Source organism: Panthera tigris, chromosome D4 (genome assembly GCF_018350195.1).
Source record: "Panthera tigris isolate Pti1 chromosome D4, P.tigris_Pti1_mat1.1, whole genome shotgun sequence".
Lineage (NCBI taxonomy): Eukaryota > Metazoa > Chordata > Mammalia > Carnivora > Felidae > Panthera > Panthera tigris.
The window spans coordinates 69660909-69688601 of record NC_056672.1 but is presented as its reverse complement, the minus strand read 5'-3'; the positions used below and the strand labels follow the sequence as shown (position 1 = coordinate 69688601).

General features: G+C 47.2%; 1 protein-coding gene across 1 annotated transcript in view; it reads left to right on the top strand.

The window, feature by feature from the left end:
• Nucleotides 1-27693, top strand: part of PTPN3 (protein tyrosine phosphatase non-receptor type 3) — a 108982-nt gene that overhangs the window by 11143 nt on the left and 70146 nt on the right. Inside the window, exons 2-4 of the mRNA XM_042964028.1 lie at nt 21192-21346; nt 26460-26567; nt 26648-26690. Coding sequence (XP_042819962.1) covers nt 21209-21346; nt 26460-26567; nt 26648-26690 — 289 coding nt within the window. The 5' untranslated portion in view covers nt 21192-21208. The remainder of the gene's footprint in view (nt 1-21191; nt 21347-26459; nt 26568-26647; nt 26691-27693) is intronic.

The following is a 27693-nucleotide window of genomic DNA, read 5'->3' as shown; positions in this document are numbered from 1 at the left end:
GGCTCCTGCTTATGAGCTTCTGCAAAGCCAGGGACTGTCTCTTATTCAGCTGCATCCTCAGAATGTTGGCAGAGGGGAGGAGTCTCAGGTCTTCCTCTAAGAGTTGCTGATCGTGGAACCTGATGGTTTGACGTGCTATGTGCACACCGGGGTTGGAAGGGGAGCCCCTGCCTCCAAGCCCTTCTGGGGAAGGTGCTTTCAACTCCAGAGGAGGGCTGAGGGCAAGCAGGCAGGGAGGTACAGACCGAGTACCGGGGAGAGTCTGACTGTTCACACCCGAAGGGTCGGGGAAGCAAGTCTCACGAGGCAAAGAATCAGGTTTGTGGGGGTCTGCAAGACAGAAGTCAGGGAACGACGTGGCCATTTTTGACCAGCCTGCTCCAAAATGTTACCTTCCTGTCCCCTGGTAACTCTAAGCTCTGTAGTCTGTCAGTGAAGAGTTATGTGACCCGGCCTGTGCCTTCCTCTCCCACTTATTCTCCTACTTTCCCCTCCTTTTTAGGTCCCAGCCCAGTGCAGATGGGCTGCCTTGGCTGCAAGCCCCCTTCCCCAGTTTTCTCTGCGAGACTCGTTATCTCTCAGTACAGGTAGTAAGCTTGGGGTCGCCTCTGTGCCCCACTCCCACTAACTGTGTGACCCTACTTGAGCTCCTGATGTCTCAATTTTCTTATCTCTGCACGGGGAATGACAAATATCTCCGACTCACAAGGACTAGGGAAGATTCCGTGATGACAAGTGCTTCTCCCAGCAGCACTTAATTACTTAGGAGCTGTTGGTTGTCAGTTGCTGCCTGCCATCTGTCCCTCTCAGTAAGCTTGACAGAAGGACCATGGTGACATTTGTCCACAGGTGGAGCCAGAGGTCTCAGCTGGAGGGAGCTGTGATGGGCAGGGTGAGGCTGAGGCAGTGCCACGCTGGGGTGGATGTGAAGGTCCGTGGAGGCGAGGAGGCGGACGCTCTGGAGGCTGGGCATGTTGAAGGCACCCAAAGATGGCAGCTGGCAACAGTGAAAAGGGGGAAGCTGAAGACCTGGGGGAAGCTGGATTGGAGTGGGGAGCAGTGTCCCTCAGACTTTAACATGCATAAGATGCGGACCCCAGAGGTCTGAGGCAGGGGCTGAGAGATTCTGCATTTCTAACAAGCACCCAGGTGATGCTGATGCCTCTCGTCTAGAAGCCACACCTTGAGGCATTGGTGCGGAGCATGACCGCGGTAGGGAAGACGCTCGTGGAGAAGAGCGTACAGAAAAAGCAAAAGAAGCACAGTGGCACCCCTTTCTACTCAGCTCCGTGGGGGATACCTCGGAGTGGCAGGTCCACCCAGGTGTCTGCAGCATGGCAGCCAGATTGGAGTCAGCTGAGGGTGATGATGGAGGAGGGGCAGTAGGGGACCCTGAGGGCTTTGAGATAAGTATTGAGTGATTTGATTTTGTTGTTTGATACTTCACCCTTCAAGGTCTGGCTTTGCCGCAAGAATCCCCTTAGAAGCATTTTTCGTCCCAGGCTGGGCTGTGGTCACAGCCTAGACAAGGCCCCACCCAGCAGCCAGTGGCACACAGCTGTCTTCTAGCACGAACCACGCTGGAAGGCGATTATTTGATTATTCATGCATTTCTCTCTCTGAGCAGCTGATGAGTTCCAGAGAGCACGAACCCGAGACAGCCTCTTACTCACCTGAGCCCCAGCACCGGCCTTAGAGCCTGGCCGCAGGTGGGGCTCATGAGATGCCTCGGGCATTAGGGATGAATGCAGAATGTTCACGAAGGAAAAACAAAAACATGTAAATCCCTGTGACTGAAAGAGCAGGAGAAGCAAGCACTGAGCTGGGGTGGTGGGAGATTGTTGGTGTGGAGGAGGGAAGATGGTTTAAGGAGGCATCAGGATCTTAAGTAAAATGCCGGGAATGTCTTTTGAAGACAGCGTGTGGCCTCCGGAGGGCAGCTGCTGGGGATTTGGGCACCAGCTCTCAGGGAGAGTGGGACTGTGTATCTCTAAAGGAGCGGAAGATTCGACCAGGGGATAGGAATTTCAGCCAAGCAACCGTTGTGTTGATCTGAGAGCCAAGAGCACACCTGCTTGTTTTTCCTTCAGGAGAGCACAGGTGCCCAGACTTAGGCAGGTAGAGGATAAAGAATTGCAGCTTCATGAGCCTGAGTAGAGCCAACAGATTGAGACTCAACACAAGGCAGGGCCACAGCACGCAGCCCGTTAGCACGCTGGCTCCCTGTGCCCTGTAAGGTGGGGGTCCATTAGTTCCCTGGGCCTTCGGAGGCTCCCATGAGTTGAGGTCAGCCTCAGTTTCCTGATTTGGAAATGGCATCTCAGTGAGAGAGGTTCAGTAACTTGCTCGGAGCCGCAGAGATGGGAAGTGAAGGAGCAAGCCTGGAGTCTGTGGGCCTGGAGGATGTTGGGTGGGGCAGCTCAGCCCTGGAGCGGGATGGGGGCCAGTGGTTGCAGGTGTGGCTCCCAAGGCCCAAGTGCTGGGTGCCCCGCCTCCCCCGCCGCAGTGGGGTTGTGGCCAGAGGAAGAGGAAGAAGCAGGGTGAGGTGAACGCAGAAACTGGAGAGGAGGTGGCCAGAGGTTTAAGTAGTTACACACCCTGGGGGCCAATAAAATATGAGGTGACAGCACTTTTTTTTTTTTTTAACTTTTTTCAGTTTGATTTTCTTCAAATTCATTATTGCTCATTATAATTTAGGAAATACAGAAAGGTTGAAAGGATAGGAAGAAACTACCGATTGTATTTGTGGTCTTGAGTTCCTTTATAATTAATTACCTTAAATAGTGGTGTTCACTGTAGATACAGTTTCATAACCAGCCTTTTTTACTTACTATTCTGATTTAGTGATTTATTTAACCGGGCCCTCTACAGTTGGAAATTAGGTTTTTTTTGGTTGCAATTCTCAGTGTGAAGTATTGCTCGGAGGACAATCTCTGCAAATGACTTTGTTTCGTGCCTGGTTGTATCTTGACAGTGGGTTCCTAGAAAAGGAATTAGACCGCCTCCCAGCATTGTTGGGATGATCTGTTCTTATCGCTGACACAGCCTTCTGAAAGTGCAGGTGTAAGCCCTGTGTACATTAGTTGTTTGTTCATTCGTTCCTGCGTGCAGTTCACAAGCATTTATTAAGCGCCTGTGGGGAAAGACTCCATTTTCCGTGGCCAGGTCAGCAGAGGAACAGCTGCCAGCATCTCTGGCTTGACTGGGATGTGTGGGAGTGTTTGATCACACACAGCGTCCCAGCCCTGCCTGCCCCAGTAAGCAGGGACAGCCTGTGGGTCCAGAAGTAAACTTGCGGGCCTCTGTGGCTGCAGGGTCCAGTCATGCTAACCGTGAGTTTGCGCTTTCCCTCTGTAATGCTTGGCGGTGTGGTAAACGCTGAGAATGGTGTTCCCCGTCTTCCCCTCTCCTCGTGCATTCCACGGATATCTATTGAGTACCTATTGAGTGCCTCATGTGGGGAGGTGTAAACGTCCCTGCCTTTTAAGGAACTACCGTTCCACCAGGAGTCAGGGATGTGGGAATTGGGAAGAGACAACTAATATGTATTAAGTCCGACGGTAATAAATGGTAGGGAGAAATACAGAGTAAGGGAGATAAAGAGTGACAGGAAGACCTCGCTGATAGGTAACGTTTGAGCAGACGCGTGGGGAGAGCTGGGTGGAGGATGTCTGAGGGAGCAAACCCTCAGCAGCGGGAACAGGCTTGGCATAACCTGGGAACGGGTGGGGGGGGGGGGAGAGCAGTGAGGTGCTGTGCAAGGAGGGCAGGAGATGGTCCTCAGAGCATCAGGACATCTGGGCCTCAGGGTTCATTTTTTCATTGGGAGGCCCCGTTCACAGGGGCCGTTGCTGCCATTTGAAGTAATTCAGACTCCCCTCCTACCTTTTGGTTGCTTATCTACATAGTGGGTGATCACTGAGGCCTGTGTTCGGTGGGGGAAAACTCTGAGTTGAAACCCAGGCTTTGGGAAGTCACGGCCTTGGGTGGCTCTTGGGTCTTCTCATGTGTGTAATGAGGGACTTGAGCTAGGAGATTGGCGAGGAAATGATGAACTTTCCGGGGCTGGGACTCAGTTAAGCGCACTAGTTAGATCTTGGGTCATTTTCAGTTTACTGATTGGAGTAAGTGAAATTGTTGATAGATAGTTAGCTCTTAAAAGTTTGGCCTGGGGGCGCCTGGGTGGCTCAGTCGGTTAGGCGGCCGACTTCAGCTCAGGTCATGATCTCATGGTCCGTGAGGGCTGTGAGTTCGAGCCCCGCGTCGGGCTCTGTGCTGACAGCTCAGAGCCTGGAGCCTGTTTCAGATTCTGTGTCTCCCTCTCTCTGACCCTCCCCTGTTCATGCTCTGTCTCTCTCTGTCTCAAAAATAAATAAATGTTAAAAAAAAAAAAAATTAAAAAAAAAAAAAGTTTGGCCTGTCATGTATTTGTTACAAGCAAGTTGCTCAGCCAGCTGTGGGTGCTTGCAGTGGTGGTAAGCAAGTGGGGTGGAGCCGGCCCCCCATACCTTACCCGTTCAGTCATCCATCCGTCCATCATGCAGTTTTCGAGCACCCAGTGAGTACCAGGCATGAGGCTGCCTGCACCACAGTGGTGATTTTTAGGAGACCTAGTTCTGCTTCATGAAGTTCATGGTCTAGTGCATCAGTGCTAGCTAGCTCTGCCAGAGGATCTTGGTGGGGAGGGACTCTGGTCAGAAAAGCCAGGGCAGGGATGCCTAGGTGGCCCAGTTGGTTAAGCATCTGGCTCTTGATTTTAGCTCGGGGTCACAATCTCACAGTTTGTGGGATCGAGCCCCAGGTCACACTCTGTGCGGCATGGAGCCTGCTTGGGATTCTCTCTCTCCCCCTGTCTCTCTCTGTTCCTCTCCTGTGCTTGCATGGAACCTCTTTCTCTCTCTCTCTCACTCTCTTTCAAAATAAATTAAGAAAAAAAAAAAAAAAAAGGCCAGGGCAACCCCTGACTCACACCATATACAAAAATTAACTCAAAATGGATCAGTGACCTAAATATAAGAGCCAAAGTCATAAAATTCACGGGGGGGGGGGGGGGGGTGTGGGTGGAGGGAAGAGTAAATCTTCATGACCTTGGGTTTAACAACGGGCTCTTGGTTATGATAAGAAAGCACGAAGAAAAGTAAATAAATTGTATTTCATCAAAATTAAAAATTTTGGGGGCACCTGGGTGGCTCAGTTGGTTAAGCGTCTGACTCTTGGTTTCAGCTCAGGTCATTATCTCCCTTTTTGTGAGTCCAAACCCCTCATGGGGCTCTGCGCCTCTCTCTCACCACCCTCCCCCGCTTGTACACACTCTCTCTCTCTCTCTTTCAAAATTAAAAACTTTTGTACATCAAAGGACATTATCAAGAAAGAAAAGACAACCTACAGGTTAGGAGAAGATACTTGCAAATCCTATATCTGGTAAGGGTTTATTCAGGAAGAAGAACTATAACTCAACAACCCAAATTAAGATAACCCAATTAAAAATATGGGCAGAGGACTTGAATAGACATGTCTCTGAAGATCTACAAGTGGCTAATAAGCACATGAAAAGATGCTCGACATCGTTAGTCATCAGGGAATTGCGAATCAAAACCGCAGTGAGCTGTCACTTCACACCTGCTGAGATGGCTATAATCAAAAAAGGTTAAAAAGTATGGGTGCAGTTGTAGAGAAATTGGAACCCCTTCCATTGTCGATGGTAATGTAAAATGGTGCAGCCTCCGTAGAAAAGTCTCGTATTCTCAAAAAGCTAAACATAGAATTGCCATGTCCCAGCAATTCCACTCCTAGGTATATACCCAAAAGAATTGAAAACAGGCTCAAATAAATGCTTGTACAAAGATGTTAATTGTGGCACTATTCACAATAGCCAAATGGGAAACAGCCCAAGCATCCAACAGACAAATAGATGGACAAAATGTGGTGTCTCTGTGCGACGGCATGTTATTCAGCCTTAAAAAGGAATGGCATTCTGGGGCTCCTGGGTGACTCAGTGGGTTAAGAGTCCGACTTCAGCTTAGGCCATGGTCTCGTTCATGAGTTCGAGCCCCGCATCAGGCTCTGTGCTGACAGCTCAGAGCCTGCAGCCTGCTTCCGATTCTGTGTCTCCCTCTCTCCCTCTGCCCCTTCCCTACTCACGCTCTGTCTCTCTCTGTCTCTGAAAAATGAATAAACCTTAAAAAAAAATTTTAATAATAAAAAAAGAATGGCATTCTGACACAGTACGATATGGATGACCCTTGAAGCCATTATGCTAAGTGAATAAGCCAGACACAAAAGGACAAATGTTGTCTGATTCCACTTATATGAAATACCTAGGATAGGTGAATTCACAGAGACAAAGTCGAGGTTGCCAAAGATTGGGGGGGAGGAAAGGAATAACGAGTTATTGCTTAATGGGTACAGAGTTTCTGTTTGGAGTGACAAAAAAGTTTTGGAAAGAGGGGTGATGGTTGCACAACATTGTGAATCTAACGCCACTGAACTGTATGCTTTAAAATGGTTAAAATGGCAAGTTTTATGTTCTATTTGTTCTACCACAAGAAAGACCTAGAGAAACAGTGTGCGATTTGGGAAGAGCATGACTGCCAGGAGCCACTGGGTTTGATTTCCCTTCTCCCCGGGTCACTCAGGCACCATCCTTGCTGCCTTTAGCCTCGATCTCTTTTGACGTCAAAGTCAAATGAGGTGACAGGTGTGGAGTGCAGGTCATAGGAGATGCATCCCGTCCCCTTTAATTCTATCCTTCCCAAGTATAAAAAGATTGTCTGGTAGGGGCGCCTGGGTGGCTCAGTCGGTTAAGCGTCCGACTTCAGCTCAGGTCACGATCTCGCGGTCCGTGAGTTCGAGCCCCGAGTCGGGCTCTGGGCTGACGGCTCAGAGCCTGGAGCCTGCTTCCGATTCTGTGTCTCCCTCTCTCTCTGCCCCTCCCCCATTCATGCTCTGTCTCTCTCGGTCTCAAAAATAAATAAACGTTAAAAAAAAATTTTTTTTTTTTTTAAATAAAAATAAAAACAAGATTGTCTGGTAGAAAGGACCGAAAAGAGAAAATCTGGTGATTTGGCCCAAATTCTCATCAATCACCTGCTCATCTGTTTGGCCGTTTTCCTCCAGGAGGCGTGGGGTGGGGATCCTAGCCACTTCCGGTCCCCTTGTGGCTACACACCTCTGGTGCTTTGGGCCTAAAGCAAGGCTCCCCTGGGCCCCCGTTTCCCTGACGCTTGTGAAAGCCCTTGGTCCCTTGCTCCTTCTTCCCTTTTCACGTTCACAATGGGTTCTTTCGGAAGTTGGAGCCCCTACCCACTAGAAATCATCCGGACACCCGGCCACACGGTTATGATTTCACCAGATGAAATATGGTAAACTATAACAACAAAAACTGCCGGTGAATTGTTTGAGTTACGTGGACAAATGTCTCACGGTGGGATAGGAGGAATGAGTACAACTTGGAAAAAAAATAAAATAAATGCTCCCAATCAAGACGACACTGCCGGTCGGCACGTTGTATCTGATGTGCGTGGATCAGAGCACACCGTGTGTGGCCACTCCTCTGCCTTCCTGCCCTCTCCTTCCCCTCCAGGGCTAGCTACCTTCGGGTGATTGGAGCCAATGTGTCTCTCGCAGCCGTGGAGTTAGATTCTGCACTGCCCGTGTACCTCCCACAGCTCACTGCAAGAACAACAAGGTTTAGATGCCGCGTGGCTATCCCCTGACACACCTCAGGTGCCCCACCCCATGGCTGTCCCAGGAGATCCTTGGCTTAGAGTCCCCCCCCCCCCTCCCCACCAGGGTGAGGGACAAAAGGTCTAGTTGAGCTCAACTAGAGAAGCCCAGCCTTCTGAGGGCTGCAGTGAACCTGGGCCTCCATCATGAGTCCTCCAACTCCTGGGATTCCTGAAGGCAGGTGCAGTGGAGGGGGGGACTGGCCAGCTCTGGGGCTGGTGTGCCACTCTCAGGATCCCCCTGGAAGGAGAGCCAGTGGTCACAGGGTCAGAGAAGCCCCAGGCCAAACTGAGGGCCTGGCCTCAAGAAATGAGGTGACGTACTCCTGTTCTCCCACTGCTAATAATTAACCCGGGGTGACTGCCTGTAGACCTGGAGGTGCCTTCAGATGTCATGCGCATGCACTCCAGCCCACACCTTTTGCCAAAAACGAGAGGAAGTCATTTACTACGCGTCCTCAACTCTGAGAGATGTGTGCCACATTTTAACTTTCCTCTAATCGGCACGACCTGGGCCGTCCGAGGGTACTTTAAATTTTTCTTTACATTTTTTTCGAAACACCTGTTAATTCAATTGTGTCATCTTAGAACGGAGGGAATACGGTAATAAATACCCAAGTCATTACTCAGGTTTCTGATATTGCAGAATTAAATGGTGTGTGTGTGGTGGGGGGTGGGGGGGGGTAGGTTTTCTGGACCATTTCCTCCTTAAGAGGAAATCTACCAACATGTGAGCTGTGGGGAGTGTTTACAAAGATTATCTCAAAAGGTAAGAACATACCTTTAGTCAGGAAATTACAGAGACAGTAGTGATTAAGTGAGGCCTTTTTCCCTCCAGTGAATCACCTGTAATTCATCTTCCTTCCCAGTCATGTGGGCCAGTGGACTCAGCGGGCAGGAGGTATGTGATGCCCCGCACTGAGCTGGGGGTCATCGCCCCATTTGGAGGCCAACTGTGTGACTCCAGCATGGCTCTTGGAGTCTAATCTACCAGCCTGTAAATTGGAACAGGAATGCTGCCTGCCAGCCTCAGTCAGAGTGAATGGAGTCAGAAGCAATGGGTGCAAGAGTATTTAGAAACCTCTGAAGCCCCTGAGGACCCTTGGCTGTTCCCCAGGACAGGAAGCCCGGGGGTGGCAGTGGCCCAGGGACTAGGAGTAAGGTGGGAGAATGGGCGCATCAGAGCTCCTAGCAGCTGCTGGTGAGTGTTTGCTGTGAGCCGGGCAGGAGGGCCCTGCTCCTCAGAAGTATTTACTTGTGCAGAAACCAGACTTACAGAGTTCATTTGACCAATGTCCTGTCGTGTTGGGAGTGGTAGGGCAGAGACTGGAACTCAGATCTGACGTTCCTTCAGGCTTCCAATGGGCCCAGCCACCAGGAGCCCCCAGACAGTGGTGTTACTCTTTCCCTGCACTCCTTAAAAGCTGAGAATGGATTGTATTTCTGTATTCCCGGCTCCTAGCATGTGGAAGACCTCACTACAAGCAAATGTAACAATGGTAGCAACAAGATACATTATTTGCTGACTAGCATTTTGGCATGCCTTTCTAAGTCTTTTTAGAGTCCGTGCAGTTCCCTCTCATAAATCTTCTGACTCCATCTCACCAAGTCAGAAAGTCCTGGAAGTCTGACTAGCATACATGAGAATACATTTTATCTTGTTTTCTAGAGAGGCTGGGTTGCTATACCTAATATACCCGGAGATGGCCCCCGGGGTTAAAACCTTACAGGCAGGGGGTTTTAAATTTTTTTTTTTTTTTTACATTTATTTATTTTTGAGAAACAGAGTGAGACAGAGTGTGAGTGGGGGAGGGGCAGAAAGAGAAGGAGACACAGAATCTGAAGCAGGCTCCAGGATCTGAGCAAGCAGTCAACACAGAGCCTGATGCAGGGCTCGAACCCACAAACTGTGAGATCATGACCTGAGCCAAAGTAGGACGCTCAACCAACTGAGCCACCCAGGTGCCCCAGGAAGGGGATTTTAAAGCTGGAAGGAGCCTTCCAAAGGCTCTAAACTAGGAAATCGATGAAAGAAAACCAGTGAAAAGTAAAGAAAAAAATAGAGCAGTGGCTTCCCAGGTTCCTTGGCTGATTAGTGACAAATAGGGTGATGCTTTCAGCGGGGGGTCAGGGTTTCAGGGTTGGAGGATATTTTTCTGTGTTTCCTTGAGATAAAATCATGGCGAGGGCTGCTGGTGGTGAGGATTGGGTTTCTCTGGCCAGGCTGCCACTGGCTTCAGACTCCTTGGCAGGAACAAAGCTGGCAGGATGGTCCTGTTGTGAGATCCCAGCTTCTTGGCTTGGGATGAGTTGCGATTAGCACATCTCAAACCTTTCAAAGTGACTTTAGCTGTTTTCTTTTCTGAAGGCTTCTGCTGCTTTTGGCTGTAAAGGGGTGGGGGCTGGAACCCAACATAGAAATACCATGGACTTATACCCAAATGGGCGTGTCTGTGCCCCGAGGGCAAATATTAGCACAGTATTTTTGTAAGGTTTATGCAACTTGATTCATGGCCCTGTAGAGTAGATTTATTCCATCCTGTTTTCCAGTCTGTTTGGGGCCTCATGGAACTATCCAGAGGGAGAATGGAAAGAGACTGGTAGCTTAATTTTAGGTGGAAATAGCTCAATATAAAACATACTCTGCTATCTATACTTTGAGCTTTTATGTATTGCTTTTGGTCCATTCGTATTCTTTTATCCCCTGTTTCAGTGATGGGGTCTTTCTAGTTTTTTTCAAGACTGAAGTACCCGTTTAGAATTCTTTCCCGTGAGAAGTCTGTGTATAAGGAATCTCATTTTGAACAGTGCTTGCTTTGAGTGGACTTACATGTACAGAGACTTAACCTTGGCACTATTGAAACAAGTCATAATAGAGTCTTGGTCATGGGTGCTCAGGGTACACCCATCCCACCTCCTCCAGGGCTGGTCAGCCCTCTGCGACCTTCTCACCAAAGGTCTTATCCGCCTTCTCTGCTTGATCACCTCTAGTGACAGGGAACTCCCTCTCTCCTGATGCAGTCCCTCTCATATTTGTGCAGCCTTGACTATTCAAAAGCTCTTCCTTCTGTTAAAGAGAAATCTGTTTCTTTTGTCCTTCACCCATTTGAACCCTTGGGGTCTAAACAGACCAGCCTAAAGACAGTAGTCATAAGTACCATTGATTGGACCCTGCTAGGTGCCCGTTAGTTTCAGACATACTCAGTGCTTAAAACCTTGAAAAGCATAGAAAATCCCCCTCCCCCTTTTGTAGGTAAGGAAAAGGGTGAGTGATTGCTAAGTTCACGCAGCTACTAAGTGGTTAAGCTGGGGTTCCAACCCGCATGCGATTGATTCCATTGCTGCTGACCTTCCTACAGCCTCACGCCATATCATGTGTGACAGCTGCTTGGATTTTTGAAGCACCAAATCTTCTCCCTGAGATATCTCTAGGATACCAGTTATGCCCCAGACACTCCTGCTAAATCTCTCTCCTTGCATTTCCTAAAATGTGTTTCCCCTCCTGACTTTTGTATATGCACTGCCATGTTGGAAGCCCCTTCTACCTAGTTGACTTCCTTTTATCCTGCAAGGTTCCCCTGTGACACCTTTGTGACCTGGTCCCACTGCCCACCCCAGTCAGGTCGGGACCCCTCCTCCTGTTTCTCTGGCACCCTGGGTGTTCATCTCCCTTAGATCTTGAAACTCCAGGTACTTCTATGCATCCGGCCTGACATAGAGCAGGTGCCCAGTAAATGAGTATTGAGTAAATGGTCCAGAACTCCTTTGCCAAAGTAGTACTAAAGGTTAAGAGTAATTATAAGCAAGATTGAGGGTCTGTGCAGTATAGTCCTAGTCCAGTGTGGGACTTTGGCCAGTTGTAGGGAGGATATAGGGACAGCTTGTCTGTAGGAAGTCCTGGAGTCCTTTTCCTGCGCATGGTTTGGTTCCATCATTCCAAGGCCTGGAGTTCCTTCCAGGAGGCAGGCTTGCTGACCTCTGAAGGTTCTGGGTCCACTGAGGTGGCATCTTAACGGGAGAGGTTCACTAGACACTGTTCAGAGCCTCACCTGGGGGGAGACCACATCCCATGCTTCTCATCTCTCTGCAGCCCATACTGCACAGATGCCAGAAGCATCCACATATGTGCTGCTCACAGCCCTGGGAGAGCAGAGTCCTGGGAAATTTGGGGCAGGGGTGCAGTTTAGCACTGCACTGTGATAACCTTTCCTAAACATTAAAAAAAAAAAAAAACTCACTTAAAAAAAATCTCATGATGGGGTGCCTGGGTGGCTCAGTCGGTTAAGCGTCTGACTTCAGCTCAGGTCATGATATCACGGTCCATGAGTTTGAGCCCCACGTCAGGATCTGTGCCAACAGCTCAGAACCTGGAGCCTGCTTCAGATTTGGTGTCTCCCTGTCTGTCTCTGCCACTCCCCCTGCTCACACTCGCTCTCTCTCTCTCAAAAATAAATTTAAAAAATCACAGGAAGAGGGGAGCCTGTCTGGCTCGGTCAACAGAGCTCACAGATCTTGATCTTAGGGTCGTAAGTTTGAACCCCATGTTGGGAGTAGAGTTGACTTTAAAAATAAATCTCATGAAGTTGGTGTTAAAAGTTAGAAGAGTAGTCCCCTCTGGGGGAAGTCCTGTTTGGATGGGGGCACGAGGGGGCTTCTGCCAGGCTTCTCTTGAGAGCTGTGCACTTAGGATTTGTGCTTCTTCCCTCTGTGAGGCTTCAAGAAAAAGGTGGGGTTTGGGCAGTGACTTCATGTAATAGACCCAACAAGGGTAATGAGTGTAACGTGAGTGTTCTCATCGCTTAGGGGCAGCTGGTGCGTTCAGTTCCTTAGCTTCTCATCGCCACCCTGAAAACTTCGCTCATGGAACGTTAGGAGGTTGGCTTCTCTTTATAGCAACATTACCTCTTTCCCGAAACCGTCCACAGCCCCCACGGAGTTCTTCATCTTGCCCTTCAGGTAGCCTGAAACTACTTCTTGTTATCTCCCAGTATCAAGTGTAACTTTCTTATTTTGTTAGTTTTGCCAGTGTCATGGTGTTGAGCCTATAAATAAACCCTGACTCCATAATAAGAAAACTATTTGGCATTTTGAAGTTGTAGGAGAAAGAGGGCGCTAATTACGGGTCTCTGTCTGAGACCGAATCCTACAAATTACCCCACCCTGCTTCCTGGGGGCCCTAGTTGGTGATCCACTCCCTGAACAAATTATAGGAGCTTTGGAACAAATGATTTGATCCCAAGACTGTACGTCTGGAGTGTTCAGATTAATAATTGCAGGATAATTTGAGTAGTGAGCTGTGCTATTGAAGGGACTTGTATGAGCCTTTTCTCCCATGTGGTGGCAAATAATGTGAAATGCGAGAGTTAGAAACTTTCATAAATGTGCTCACAGAAGCATCTTTTCTTCTAAATAAGATATTAAATACTTTTATATCTGCATGCCCAAATTAAAAACCAGTCTCATGTACTAATACTTCCATTGTCAGCTGCAATTATTATTTTCATTGACAGCTGTTAAGCTTTAAAAATGCTATTTAAAAATTAATTTGTCCTGAGCCTCTGTGCTGAAAAATCAGGGCATTGGCTGTAACACTGAATTAGCAATATGAAAATGCCATCCTTAATAGATTTCTTTCTAATTTAGAAATGTGTATAGTGATTGTTTACATTATAAACTAGTTTTTAAAAGAAGCCCGTATATTTATCTTTGTATTTAGGCAGTGTAGTACTTTGGATATTAAAAAGGCAAGTACGAAGGGGGGGAGGAGTAATTGCCAGAAAGCAGTGTTGATAAATTTACGGAAAATAGTCCTGAGGAAAATTCAGTTTCATGTAATCCGTTGTATGGTAATTTTTTTTGGAGAGACAGAGAGTGAGTGGGGGAAGGGCAGAGAGAGAGGGGGAGGGAGGGAGGGAGAGAGAGAGAGAGAGAGAGAGAGAGAGAGAGAGAGAGAAAGAGAGAAAGAGAGAAAGAGAGAAAGAGAGAATCCCAAGCAGGCTCCTTGCTGACAGTGCAGAGCCTGATGCAGGTGCTCAAACTCATGAACCATGAGATGAACCCATGACCTGGGCCAAAACTAAGAGTCGGACACTCAACCACCTGAACCACCCAAGTGCCCCATTGCAATTTTATCAGATGCACGTAATTTAGAATTAATAAAGTAAAATAGTACATACAGTAGTGTTTTAGTGTTTTTGGGGGCTCCTGGGTGGTTAAGCATCCGACTTCGGCTCAGGTCGTGATCTCAACAGTCCGTGGTTTCGAGCCCCACATCAGTCTCTGTGCTGGCAGCTCAGAGCCTGGAGCCTGCTTCAGATTCTGTGTCTCCCTCTCTCTCTCTGCCCCTCCCTTGCTTGCACTCTGTCTCTCTCTCTCTCTCTCAAAAATAATAAACACTAAAAAAATTTTTTTAAGAAGTGTTTTTTTAAAATATGTGAGTATTTTACAAATGAGAACTAAAATCACTATCTGGTTGGGCTGAGTTTCATTAATAACTTTTGAAAAGCCTAATCACAAAATGTACATGTCTCTCTTCCTTTTGTCTCTTTCCTTCCTTACCACGATTGTGGTTGACTGCCCCTCATTTCTGCAAAAGCACATTACAGAAGACCCTGCTGCCTTTTTTATAACTTGGATATTATGAATCGTTAGGAATCACTGTCTGTGAAAGATGTGAACTAATTTGGGTGAACAAGCCAAGACATCTGGTTACATAATATCAAGTGATAGAACCCTTTTTGAACTAACATTATTTTCGTGTTGCTTTCTTCCTCTGTTATGACAACAGTGCTAATCCCAGCACTGACATATAGACTGGAAAGTCTATGCTACTTTAACAATGTCTTAGGAAGTGCTTCCCCAGACTAAGTAAGGGGACAGCTGCTAAGCTACAGAAACTCCTTTTAGCTCTGCAAAGTGATTTGTAATGTAGGAAAACTGACGTAGAGTGCTGACCTAACCAAGCCCTTGGCTGTAGTCACATACAGTCAAAACCGAAAGGAACCCTGGGATCATCTGGTTGAGTATTTTCCACTGCATGGTGCTCAGACCTGCTGTGTCTGAGTCCCCTGGGGATGCTTATTAAAAATGCAACTTCAGTCTGACAATTAAAGCAATGGCAAGGTCCTGGTTTGGATCCTGGATCAGGAGGAAAGAAATAAAGGACATCATTGGAACAATGTGCAAAACTTTAATATGGGCTGTATATTATATAAGTGCTTTTATCAGTGTTAAATTGCCCAGTACAATAATTGTACTGTGGCTTGGAATGTCCTTGTCATTGAGAGACATGCTAAATATTCAGAGGTAAAGGGGCATAATATCTACACCTTCCAAGTGTTCAGTAAAAAGCATAAGGTGTGGGGGTGTGTAGGAGAGAAAGCATATATGACAGAAAGTTAATTAAATCCTGGCCAATGGGGGTATATGGGAGTTCTGTTTTTCTTGCAACTTTTCTATAAGTTGGAAAAAATTAACTTTTAAAATGCAGTTTCTTCGGTCCCTACTAAACCATAGATTCTGTAGGTGGTGCCAGGAATCTATTTTAACAAGCTCCCCAGATGATTAAATCAAGCACATTAAAGTTTTATTTAAGTCTTTGGTTTAAAAGTCTCATTTTAATCATTGTTTCTTTGTTAGCAGCTTAATTACTAAGCATACATTCTTACAGTTTGATCCGATCTTAATCTAGAGCTTAATAAATAAATCCCCATCCAGATGTTTATAAATCTTTAGAAGGGAATACCCCACTTCAGAGAAGTTTAAGGAACACGTAAACCTGGCCATAAAACAGCCTAGAGCTAGAAGCTATCCTGTGTATGTGTTTTCCTGTCCATATGCAGTAAAGTCATGTGTGATGGGCATTTGCCCCCTGAAGACTTGGTTAACCCATAATGAAGCCCGAGTGCCATGTATTTACAGTGGAAAGGTGGAGAAAGCAATATTGGTATTTGATGAGTCATCTGTCTAGCATGGCTGATTTTACATGAGTGTTTATTTTCCATGTTAGAGACGTCCCTCTCTAGCCAATGAGGCATCTGTTGGGGCTCATCAATATCCTCCCACCCCTACCTCCCACCCCCACAAAAACCTCTCCTGACTTCACTAGGGAAGAAGAATTAGGGAAAAGGAGGGAATTGGGCTACAAAGAAGGCCTTCTGTACTGTGAGAGATTTTTTGAGTTGAACTGTGATAAGAAAAGGGAGCAAGGCTGTGCCTGTTTCTCTCCAGGAAGTAGAAAGTCATAGGGTAGGAGGTGCCGTGTTTTCCTCTGATGGCCACTAGGTGGTAGCATTGGCCTAGGTCGGCGTGATGATTAGTCAGGCTGATTCCTTTATTGAGCCACCTGTGGTTCATTTGTAGTGTTTACTCACAAATTAGGTGTTAATAAATCAGAACTGCTTTTTTTTCTTTTAACTGAAACTTGCACTCTTGAGTTAGAGGTCTAAGTTCTCATTTTGGGAAACAAGGGTGTGAAATAACCTCAACATTTTCTTTTAAAATGACTAAAATGGGAGTACCTGGGTGGCTCAGTCATTTAAAGGTGGGACTCTTGATTTCGGCTCAGGTCATGAACTCACGGTTCATGGGCTCGAACCCCGTGTCGGGCTGTGTGCTGACAGTGTGGAGCCTAATTGGGATTCTCTCTCTCTCTCCCTCTCTCTCTGCCCCTGTCGTGCTCTCTCTCTCAAAATAAATAAACTTAAAAAAAGAAAATGACCAAAATGGAGTTCTTTCTGACTTTCTCTAATGGAGAAGAGTATAGTCCTCTCCCTTCTGTCTGTGGTTCACGTGCTTGTAAAAGAACAGAGTTCCCTGGGTCAGCATGTAGACCCTTAGGAAGTAAAGCATCACCTCTTCCCTGTCCCCAGCTCCAGGGCAGACAGGGAGCCCAGAAAGGATAGTGGTTGAAGACTTGTCACCCAACCCCACCCACAAGGGCTCCGGTGTCCCACATGCCACAAATTGCCGCATCCCACGCAATATGCCCCCTGATTCTGGGACCTGTGTTTACAGAGCAGCTCAAAGGTATGTCACCTATCTATCTCTTAACCTCACAGGCTGTCTCTGTTGAAATAAAATTTTAAGAAACAGAACATTTATAGAAGGCATTTGAAATCAGGGTTGGCTACAAAATCCAGATTCTAGGCAGCACCTGATGGCATTAGAAGCACAGTAGTGTTGGGCATCTGGGTGACTCAGTCAGTTAAGCGTCCAACTCTGGCCCAGGTCATGATGTCGAGGGTCATGAGTTGGAGCCCCACTGACAGCTCAGAGCCTGGAGCTTTGGATTTTGTGTCTCCCTCTCTCTCTTCCCCTCCCCTGCTCACACACACACTCTCTCTCTCAAAAATAAATATTTAAAAAATATATTAAACAAAAGAAGTTTAGCATTGTTAATATAATGCCTTTTATTGAGTACCTAGTCTGTGTCCCGCCAGGTGTTAACTCACACTCATGGTGTGCACTGGGCCCCCACTGTGCACTAAGGGAGATGTCGAGTCTTCCTGTATGTCTTGCAGGTACAGTCTGATAAAATCTATAGTCACAGTGGAACCTCTGTTGTGCAGAACAGATACTGAAGCCACAACTGATTGGTTTTGATTTTGAAAATAGAGCAAATAAGGCTTCCATATTATAGAATACATCAGCTGCAGCTGTAGCCACTTGTGGTTAGGGAGGCCAGTGTGTTCCTGGTGAGGTTGTGGCTTTGTTTAGAATGAAGAGGCTTATAAAGGAAGCCGTAGAAACCCCAGGTTCCCCAATTGCTGTGGTTCCGGAAACTGGGCAGTCAGTCAGCATCCATTGTCTTGACCGGATTGTTTAAGAGAATTTCAAGACAATCTGAAAACCCTGCCTGGCTCGATTATGTGGTTATTCAACATGAGGCTTGCTCTTCTCAAGGTATGCTTTAGGAACAATTGTGGGGAGAATATATCTGCGACTTTCGTGAAATTCCTGTTCGTGACATTGTTAGGTTTCAAGGCCTTTTATATAGCAGAGATCGATGTGTAGAGGAAAGCAGTGTCTCTTCTGGGTCGCTGGCTACATGACTATGCTGGGGAATGTCGTTAACCATGGTCAAGTTAATAAGTCCCACCGGTACCCACGCTTGTGCCAGCTGCACGGAGCTGCGAGGGCCAGGAGCAGTTTGAAAATTAGTGCCTGCTCTTAGCACGTCTGTCCATCTGACTTTCATTTGGAGGCTCTTGTTTGAAATCACTTTTGGTTTTTTCCATCCAGAGTCATGGTGTGATGAGCTCTTAGTGTTAGCTGCCCTGAGGAACTACCCCGCTGTTTCCCGTGTGACCCCCTCAGTGAATGGCTCAGATTCCGGGAACCTGTATTCTTAAGTTTGACCATCTGGAGCACGTCCTGAGGTTCCCTGCAAACTCTCTCCTCTGGCCATTGACTGCCTCCTTCTGTGAGGGCTTCCCAAAGGGAAAGTCACTCTGTCACACCCCAGGTTGCTGAATCACCATCTGTGGGTGTGGCCAGGACAGGCCTGGTTTTTTTGTTTAAAGCTCCCCAGGTAATACTGATGTGCACCTCCCACTAGAATCATGCTTGTAATGATTCTATTGTATCTTAAAAAAAAAAAAAAAAAAAAAAAAAAAAAAAAATTCTAGCCCACCTGAAATTCTTAGACAAGGACTAAACAATAAATTTGACATTTTAAATTCAAAGTGGTTAAAGTATTATGGAACACGTTTGTTGTCTTTTGATAACTCTTGGTATTACTCAGAAAATGCATCCCTGCTTCTGATGACATTTTCGTTGGAAAGGGCAAGGTGGAGGTGGTGGGGTGGGTGGAATTTTATAAGTGACAGAGTACTTTTTCTCCCACTGCCGGTCCCCGGAATTTGTTTTATTAATATTTGAGACTGCCTGTCCCTATCTACAGAAGAATGGAGGCTTGTCTGGAGCTCCCGCTGTAGGAAGAGGGACCAAGTGCACCCTTCTCTCCTGGAGCCTTCACCTACTTTGTGTTTCTGCTTCCTGCCGCTAAGCTGTGCCTCCAGTGGTCCCCTGAGGCTTGATTCTCAGGCGCCAGTCTGCTTTATGCTAGTCCCTTCCTTGCTGCTGATTCCCCAGTCTTGCTTTCTGACCCTGCCTGACATTTAGTGCTGCTTTTCCGGTTATCCGTGACTTGTTCCTCACAGTGTGAACCCCGGATCAGCGGCTCTGTCACCTGGGAGACTGAGAATTGCAGACTCCCGGGCCCCCCTCAGCCCCCCTTGCATTCTAGGTTGCCCCTGTTGTGTGCATCTTACAGTGTGGGGAACCCTGGTCTAGGGGATGTCCCCACCTTCGTTCCATCCTCCTTCCTGCTCCCACAACCCAAGTTTGTCTTATCAGGTAGCACTGTTTTTCCAGGTGCTAGTCTTGGCTTCATTTTTCATTTCATTTTTCCTTTTACTCATTGAGTTGTTGTTCAGCTATTTCTTGGCTGCCTCCCAGAGCTGGGTAGGTGTTGGGAGATGCGGTGAGTAAAACCAGACCTGGTCCCTACCCTTGTGAAGCTTAGCTTCTGGTGGCAGAGGCCAGTGTTAAATACGTCATCAGCTGTAACTGTCGCATTGTCCTGAGCACCACACAGGAGAGCCTCTAACACAAATAGTAGTTATGGACACCAGGGAAGGCTTTGCTGAGGAAGTGATGCTTGTGCTGGGCACTGAGGACTGAAGAGGAACAGAAAGAACTTTCTAGGCAGAGGGAATAGCTCATGCAAAGGCCCAGCTCATCTTGGAAAGTTTGCAGAGAATTAACAAAAAAGAACATTAAATTGCCCTTAAGTCCTTCACCTTTATCTGTTCTTGCCTCCAACCTCGTCAGATTTACACCTCCTCCGTTCCCTAAGCTGAGGAGCTGGCCTAGACCCTTGGCTTTCCTGCCTGCGTGATGTGACCGTGTGCTCACTGCACACTTCCTCAGTCTTTTTTTAGTCTACTGCCCTACAGTTGCATTCACTAGAAAGACCTCTTTCCTTGCCGTTCCCTGAATAGAGAGTCAGATTTTAAACTAACTCCCTCTTCCTCCCTGTATTATTTTACGTGAACTTGATATTGCAGTATACAGACAAGTACACAAATAAGTGTAGAGCTTGATGAAGCCTCACAAAGCGTGCACACCAGGATCAGTACCCAGATCAACAGAATATTATAAGCATCCCAGAAGTCTCCTGTCCACCCCCCATCCCCGACCCTGGTCACTTCCCACAGGGGTGACCACGCTTCTGTGTTCTGTTAGCGTTGATCAGTTTTGCCTGTTTCTGAACTTTATGCAAATGGATTCATGTTGTTGGTAATCTGTTGTATCTGGCTGCTTTTGCTCAACATAACGGAAGAATTCACTTGTGTTTCACATCACAGTGGTTCACTTACTTCCTTTGCTGTACAGTTAAGCATGGTATGACTATACCACAATTTCCCTCTGTTGATGGGCATTTGAGTCTTTTCCAGTTTGGGGCTATTATAAAAATTCTCATGCATGTCTTTTAGTGGGTAAATCCACATTTTTCTGTTGGGAATATGCCTAGGAATGGAATTATGTCACAGAATATGCATATGTTCAGTGCTAGTAGCTTCTGCCAAACCGTTTTCCAAAATAGTTGCGCTAATTTTCATTCTTACCAGCAGTGCCTGAAAGTTCCGGTTGCCACATACCCTGGCCAGCACTTGGTTTTGTTAGATTTCATTGTAGCCATTCTGGTGGGTATGTGGTACCATTACTTTGTGGTTTTAATTTGCATTTCTTTGACAACTAACGTGGTTCCCATTTTCTGCCAGATTGCTTGTTTTTTTCTCTTACTGATTTACAGGAGCTCTAAAAAAATGTTTATTTATTTTTGAGGGAGAGAAATAGCATGAGCGGGGGAGGGGGCAGAGAGAGAGAGGGAGACACAGAATCCAAAGCGGGCTCCAGGCTCTGAGCTGTCAGCACAGAGCCCGACGTAGGGCTTGAATTCCCGAGCCCTGAGATCATGACCTGAGCCAAAGTCGGACACCCAACCAACTGAGCCACCCAGGTGCCCCTAAATGGTGTCTTTTAATGACTGTAAGTTACTTAATGTAGTTTAATTGACCAATAAGTATCTTAATATTTTAAATCATTTTTACATGACATTTAGTTCCTTAAAAAAAAATAGTAGAGTTCACAAATATATACAAAAAGTTAAACATAAAAAATTAAAAGCCTGGGAAATATAAATTAGATTTAGACCAGGGAGATAAAACACACAAATAAGCCATATAATTCTGTTAACATGTTATAACGGAGCAATACATTTTGCTTAGAGCCGCTTAGAAGTCGAATGGAAACACGGTCTGTTATCTGGTTCTCATTTGTCCGAGGTCTTCAGTTTTATGAGGATCAAAGCAGACACGGGATAGGTGGACTGTGAGGTGCATCCACACGTAGCAGGTAATTTTCATGTCAGAGAGCTAACAAGTGTACTTTCTGTTACAGGTTATTCAACGACAGTTATGACCTCCCGGTTACGTGCATTGGGTGGAAGAATTAATAACATACGCACCTCAGAATTACCCAAAGAGAAAACTCGATCTGAAGTCATCTGCAGCATCCGCTTTTTAGATGGCTTGGTACAGACTTTTAAAGCCAATGTAAGGTCTCCAAATTTAATCTTTTCTGAATTAATGCTATTAAGACATAATGTTTCTTCATTTTATAAACCAAGATATCAAAACTTTTTATTTTTAAATTTTTTTTTTTAACGTTTATTTATTTTTGAGACAGAGAGAGACAGAGCATGAACGGGGGAGGGGCAGAGAGAGGGAGACACAGAATCGGAAGCAGGCTCCAGGCTCTGAGCTGTCAGCACAGAGCCTGACGCGGGGCTCGAACTCACGGACCGCGAGATCGTGACCCGAGCCGAAGTCGGCCGCTTAACTGACTGAGCCACCCAGGCGCCCCTCAGAACTGTTTTTAAATGAAAGCTTGAGGTCTCAGATCTTGTATGTTGAGATTGGCCTGGAAATAACCCTAAAAACTTTGCTCACATTCTTGTTCACCTGGAGTGCCTTGCCCCCACTTCTTGGTGACACGAACTGAGTGACACTTCGATGTTACCTGTTCTGTGCCATCTTCATCAGCTTCCTGAGCTCGTTCTCCCATAATGGTGCCCTGTCTGCATTATTAGAGCCCATGTCACATTTCGTTATTAGTCGTTATAATTACTAGGTTGTATGTTCTTTAAATTGTGAGCTCCTGGGGACAGGCATGGTGTCATCTCCCCTGGGCCCGGTCCAGGACGAGGCACATAGCAGGTGCTTATTATGGTATGAGTTCATGGGTCCCATCTGGAGGGTAGTAAGATGTGTGCCTCATAAATGGCAGGGCTCAGGGAGAGCCTGGCTTCTCCCACCTCAAGCTCATGACAGACGCAGGGCTGGAAACGAGGCCTCCAGTATCAGGCCACCAGTGAGATCCTTGAACTGTAGTAGTCATGCCGTCCCGCCCTCCCCCAGTCACCGTTTAGGCCCATGACCTCTGCCTGTCTCTCCCATACTCTGGCTGGTCCTAAGGGGGTCAACCCCAGTCCTGGACTGGCTGCCAGCGTCTGCCCCAACCTGGAAAGTTCAGTGTGTAAGGAGAAGGGTTGGAAAGCGAAGATTGGGTACAAGAGAACAACCAGGGGTAATAGAAGGCCACAGAAATTGAAAGGGTAACAAAAACTGGCCCCTGGGTCTTCCACCCCACCCCTAAGTTTGCCTCCCGCTGACCCCAGGTCACTATGGACCTTGATGGCTGAGCAGACAAGAGGGGAGGGCAGTTTGCAGGAAGTCACAGCATGGCAGTTTCTCTAAAAGGGTCACGTATGCCTCTTCCAGATGCTCTAAATTGACTGTATATGCCTGGCTCCTTTGTTGTTGGTTTGGGAGCTATTCCTTTGCTGTTTATCTTCTTTCTGATAAGAACGTGTTTATTCAACAAATGTTTACTGGGCACCTTCTATGTGTCAGGCTTCATGCTGGTTATAAAGAATACAGCAGTGAACAAAACAGCCAAGTATGTGGCCTTTCAAAGCTTACGTCTAGTGTGAAGAAATGGACAGTATACATAAACAAATGTATACTGTGTCAGGTGGTATGTATTTAGGAGAAAAATAAAGTGGGATGAGGAAGGTAGAGAGTGCCAGAGCGGGGCAGTTGTGGGGTTGTCATTCTATAGAAGTGACCAGAGAAGACCTCATCTAAAAGAAATGAAGGAAAGAGCTATGTTGTTCTCTGGAGGGAATGCACATTCCAGGTAAAAGAAGTAGCAGTGCAAAGGTCCTGAGGCAGGATCCCACTCAGTGTAGTTGCATAGCAGTATGGAAGCTAGTGTGTCTGGAGTGGAACGAACAAGGGGGAGAGTAGCAAGAGAGGTCAGAGGTGATAGGTGTTGGGTTGGGGGGGGTGGGTGCTGCGTAGAGCCTTATAGGTCATCCTGAGGGTCCTGGTTGTATTCTGAGGGAGGCAGAAACCATTGGTAGGTCTGGGCAGAGACCTTACATGATGTGACTCAAGTGTTACTCTGGATGCCCTGTCAATAGTAGACTGTTGGTGGGGGGGGGGGAGGCAAGGACTAAGAGGATATTATAACAGTCCAGGGGAGAGGAGGACGAGGAGAGTTGGACAGGATGGTAAGTGTGGAGGTGGCTAAGAATAAACCGAGTCTGAAACTACTTTCAAGGCAGAGCCAGTGGGATTTGCTAATAGATGGAATTTGGGATGGGAAAGAGGCCCTCAAGGTGACTCTCAGGGTTGTCGGCCTGGGAAACTAGCAAGATGGAGTTGGGGTCGATAGAGATGGGAAAGGCTGTAAGAAGGGTAGGCTTGGGGGTGGAGATAACGAGTTCTGCCAAGGACGTGTTGAGTTTGAGGTGCCTGGTACTCGTCTACATAGAGATGGTATCAGATATACAAGTGAGAAGGTTAAGGGAAGCGTTAAGGCTGGGATGCAGATGTGGGGCTGCAAAACGGGGTGAGGTCAGCTGGGAAGTGAGGACACAGAAGGTACGAACAAGGGTCCGTGTTGAAAGGTTTGAGAGACAAGAAATAGGCACTACAGGAGGCAGAGACAGACTGTCCCAGGAGGGAGAAGGAGAGCAAGAGCCAGTGTCTGAGAATCCCAGGCCAGAACTTTTTAAAGGGGGAGTGAGGAGCCCTGTAAACAGGGATAAGGAAAGTGCCTGCCCAGAGCGATGATCCTAGAACATGTTCTTATGAACACGAACACCATTGTCCTTATTATGCTGCTGCCATTGTTGCTTCCTCAAGCTTCCAGCAGTCCGGTCAAAGGTGACTCACATTGAACTTGAATCTGAGGGCCTGGTGGCAGTTTAGAATCCCTGTCACTTTAGATCTTCTACTTGTAGGGAGCGTTGGCACCAACTCTTGAGCCCAGACCCCCTTATGGGCAGGAGCAGGCATCATCAGGAAGCTGGCCTATACATCCCTTGTTCTTAGCCCATCCCAGGGAGCAAGCTGGTCACGGACAGTGACCTGGCATAGCAAAGATGGCCTCTGATGGAGTAGGGGACTGGGCTGGGAGGCTTGTTCTTTATAAATGTGCCCTTTATTATGTTTCGGTTCCTTTTGGGAACTGGGAAAGTTGGGAAAAATATACCAGAATAGGTGAGTTTTGCACTCTAGAGGGGAGATGCAACATTGTGGGGACATGTAGCCTTTGGCAGCCAGCACACCATACTCAGGCAGGCAGACCGTCCATCAGCTGATGGCCTGGAGCCTCCCAGCACCTCTGCTCACGGCAAAGGGGATGCTGGTGATGACTTTGTGAATAGCCACAAAGATTCGAGATCATATATAAAAAGTGCATGTCGTGTCATATCTGGCTCATTGTGGATGTTTGATAGTTATTTACCTATTAAGTATAATATAAAATTCTATAAAAATTTTAACAAGGGGGGGCGCCTGGGTGGCTCAGTCGGTTAAGCGTCCGACTTCGGCTCAGGTCATGATCTCACGGTTCGTGAGTTAGAGCCCTATGTCAGGCTCTGTGCTGACAGCTCAGAGCCTGGAGCCTACTTCGGATTCTGTGTCCCCCCCTCTCTCTCTGTTCTTCCCCTGCTCGCACTCTGTCTCTCTCAAACAAATAAAGATTTAAAAAAATTTTTTTTTAATTAAGGGAAACCAAGGTCTTTGATGCACCAGGAGAGTATCTCCTAATTGAGGGGGACAGTATCTCATATTTTGGAATAATGTGGACTGGGTGGGCCATCTTTTCCACACTGTCCTGATTCCCTTCTGATGGAAGCGGTCCCGGGTAAAAGAAGCAGCAGGTGCAGGGCCCTCAGGCAGGAAGGGGGGAATGTGTGCAGGAAATGGGTGTGTCTCATGTTCCCACACTATGGTCAAACAATATAAGACCACACCAAAGAGGAGGCTGCAGGAGGGGGCCTGATGACTACCTAATTCTCCTCTTCCTGGTCACTGTGGTCAATTTCCAGGTGCATGATCTTCTCTCTAGCAGTCAAAAAAGGAGCTGTCTTTTTGCTTGTTCTTTATAGTCTATTTCTGAGTCTCAGTGTCCTTAAGTCAAATGATTTGGTTCAAAGGATTCCTGAGAAGTCTGCCTGTTGAAGGAGAATTTGCGATTTCCCAGAGGCACCATGCTGTCTCCCACCCCCGTTCCTTTGTGCCAGGCACACTGTTTAAGATGCCTTCTCTTTAGGACGCCTGGGTGGCTCAGTCCGTTGAGCGTCCAACTTCGGCTCAGGTCATAATCTCACGGTTCATGAGTTCAAGCCCCGCATCAGGCTCGCTGCTGTCAGCGCAGAGCCCGCTTCAGGTCCTCCGTCCCCCTCTCTCTGCCCCTCCCCCCCCCAAATAAATAAAACATTAAAATAATAAAAAACATTTTTTTAATGTACTCAGCCCTGTCACCCTCCCAGACCCATGTCAGGAGTTGCTTCCACTTGTCCCCCGGTTGAATTAACCATCCGTATCGTCCTCTGTGTGTTTCCTGTGCCCTGAGGGTTTCACGGCACTCGACAGCATTTGGCTCACCATGTTACGGTCACTGCTTCTATGCCTGGCCTCTCTGGGACACTAACTGTGGCTCGGTCCCCATGCTCAGCACTGTGCCTGCTTCATAAACACCAAGTGGTGACAGTGGCTGAGTCCTGCCGTAGATGCAAAGTGCAATTGAATGTCCCCACTGACTTCTCACTTCAGATGGCAGAGAGCAGAGTGGCAGATGATCCCCCAGGGTGACACACACCCGTCACTTTGAGGGCGTTTAGGATGGCATTTGCTTATTCTTAGCCATCTTCCTCATGCTGTTAGTAGTTTTCTTCCCCGTACACGCTTCCGTGGCTCCCGAGGGGTCAACAAAACTGATGTGGGATTAGCGTTTTGCCGTGGATAATCCATGGGTAGGTCATGGAGAGTTTACTCTCATCGTGATATCTGTGTTTCCCAATTCAGACATCACTTGGGAATCTCTGCTAAGGGGAAGGAAGAAGTCTCAGACAATTTAACTATACTGTCTTAAATCATATTTATGTGGTTTTTCCTCGAGCCCTACTTCCCATGCGTACCATGTGACTTCTTGGCATGACATTTATTAAAGCATTTCTTACTACAAGATACGAGTGTGCATAAAATCTCTAAATGTTTTAACTCCTTTTTGCCTACAATATTTAACCATTGGTTTTTCATTCATTTTAAAAATATGCCCACTAGACCTTTTTTTTTTTTTTTTTTTTCTTAGAAACAAGATACCGGTCAAGTTCTTCTGGATATGGCATACAACCACTTGGGTGTGACCGAAAAGGAATATTTTGGTTTGCAGCATGGCGATGATTCAGTAGACTCTCTTGTAAGTATCATCCCTTTAAGACGTCGCTGGATTTCTGTATGGTTTGGTTTTATATCTTATGTTTTCTTCTTACCCAACAGAGATGGCTGGAATCAAGCAAGCCCATCAGGAAGCAGTTAAAAGGTGAGGCTGACCTTCTCATTTCAGTTGAACACTGGGTATTCGTGTATCACGGCCTTTTTCTCTCTTCCAATTATCCGTGTGCCTGTTAACATCTGGGACCCGGCTTCCAGGTGGTCCAGGTGATGTGAGTAAACTGTCTTCTCCCTGTTTGACTTCTAAGTGAGCAGAGATGCTTTCAGATCAGTCCTCACCAGCAGTGAGCAGGAAAGGTGAAAGAAGGCAGCCAAGAGCCCAGGAACCTACTTTCTTCTTACAAGGGAAGGGAGATGGCTTTTCTTAGCCCAGTGTGAGAGCCAGGGTGGGAAAGGCACGTGTGCATGCAAGCACATGCACGCACACACACACACACATACACACCCCTCCTACTGGAGTCTGAGACATAGGTAGTCAATATAACAGATATAACATACTGCTCCTAAGCCCGGTGCTGTACATTAACTCCCATTTAGACGGGATTTCACACCATGCCCCACCCTACCCTCCGCCCGGATCCGTCCTCAGCCTGGTTTCTAGCATCCCACTCTCTGTCCCCCTTTATGCACTTTATGCCCCAGACAAACCTGGCTGACCTCCCAGGCTGCACACATTCCTCTGTACCTTCCCTCAGTCTGTTCCCTCTGTTGGGATTGCTTTTCCCTCTTCTCTATATCCAAATCTTGCTGTTCTTCAAAGTCACTCAGACTCCATTCCTACTTCTACTAGGAGCCATGACCCCTCCCCCCCCCACCCTCCCTTCGTGTGTCATTATCTGCTTTGCTCCTCGGAGCACTGTCCTTCATCTCCCAGTCACCTGCCTTAATCTTCCTTGGAAACTGCCAGCTCCTTCAGGTCAGAGCCCCTGCCACACCTTCTCTGCATTCCTCACAATGCACCCCCTCCCCAGGAGGTGGCCAGTGAATGGCTGAGGGGTGAACGGCAGGTGGATTTTTACACATAAGTGTGCACGCACGTATGCCACCTCCCCCCACTCGCCCAAGCACCCACACGGGAAGAAGTAGAGACA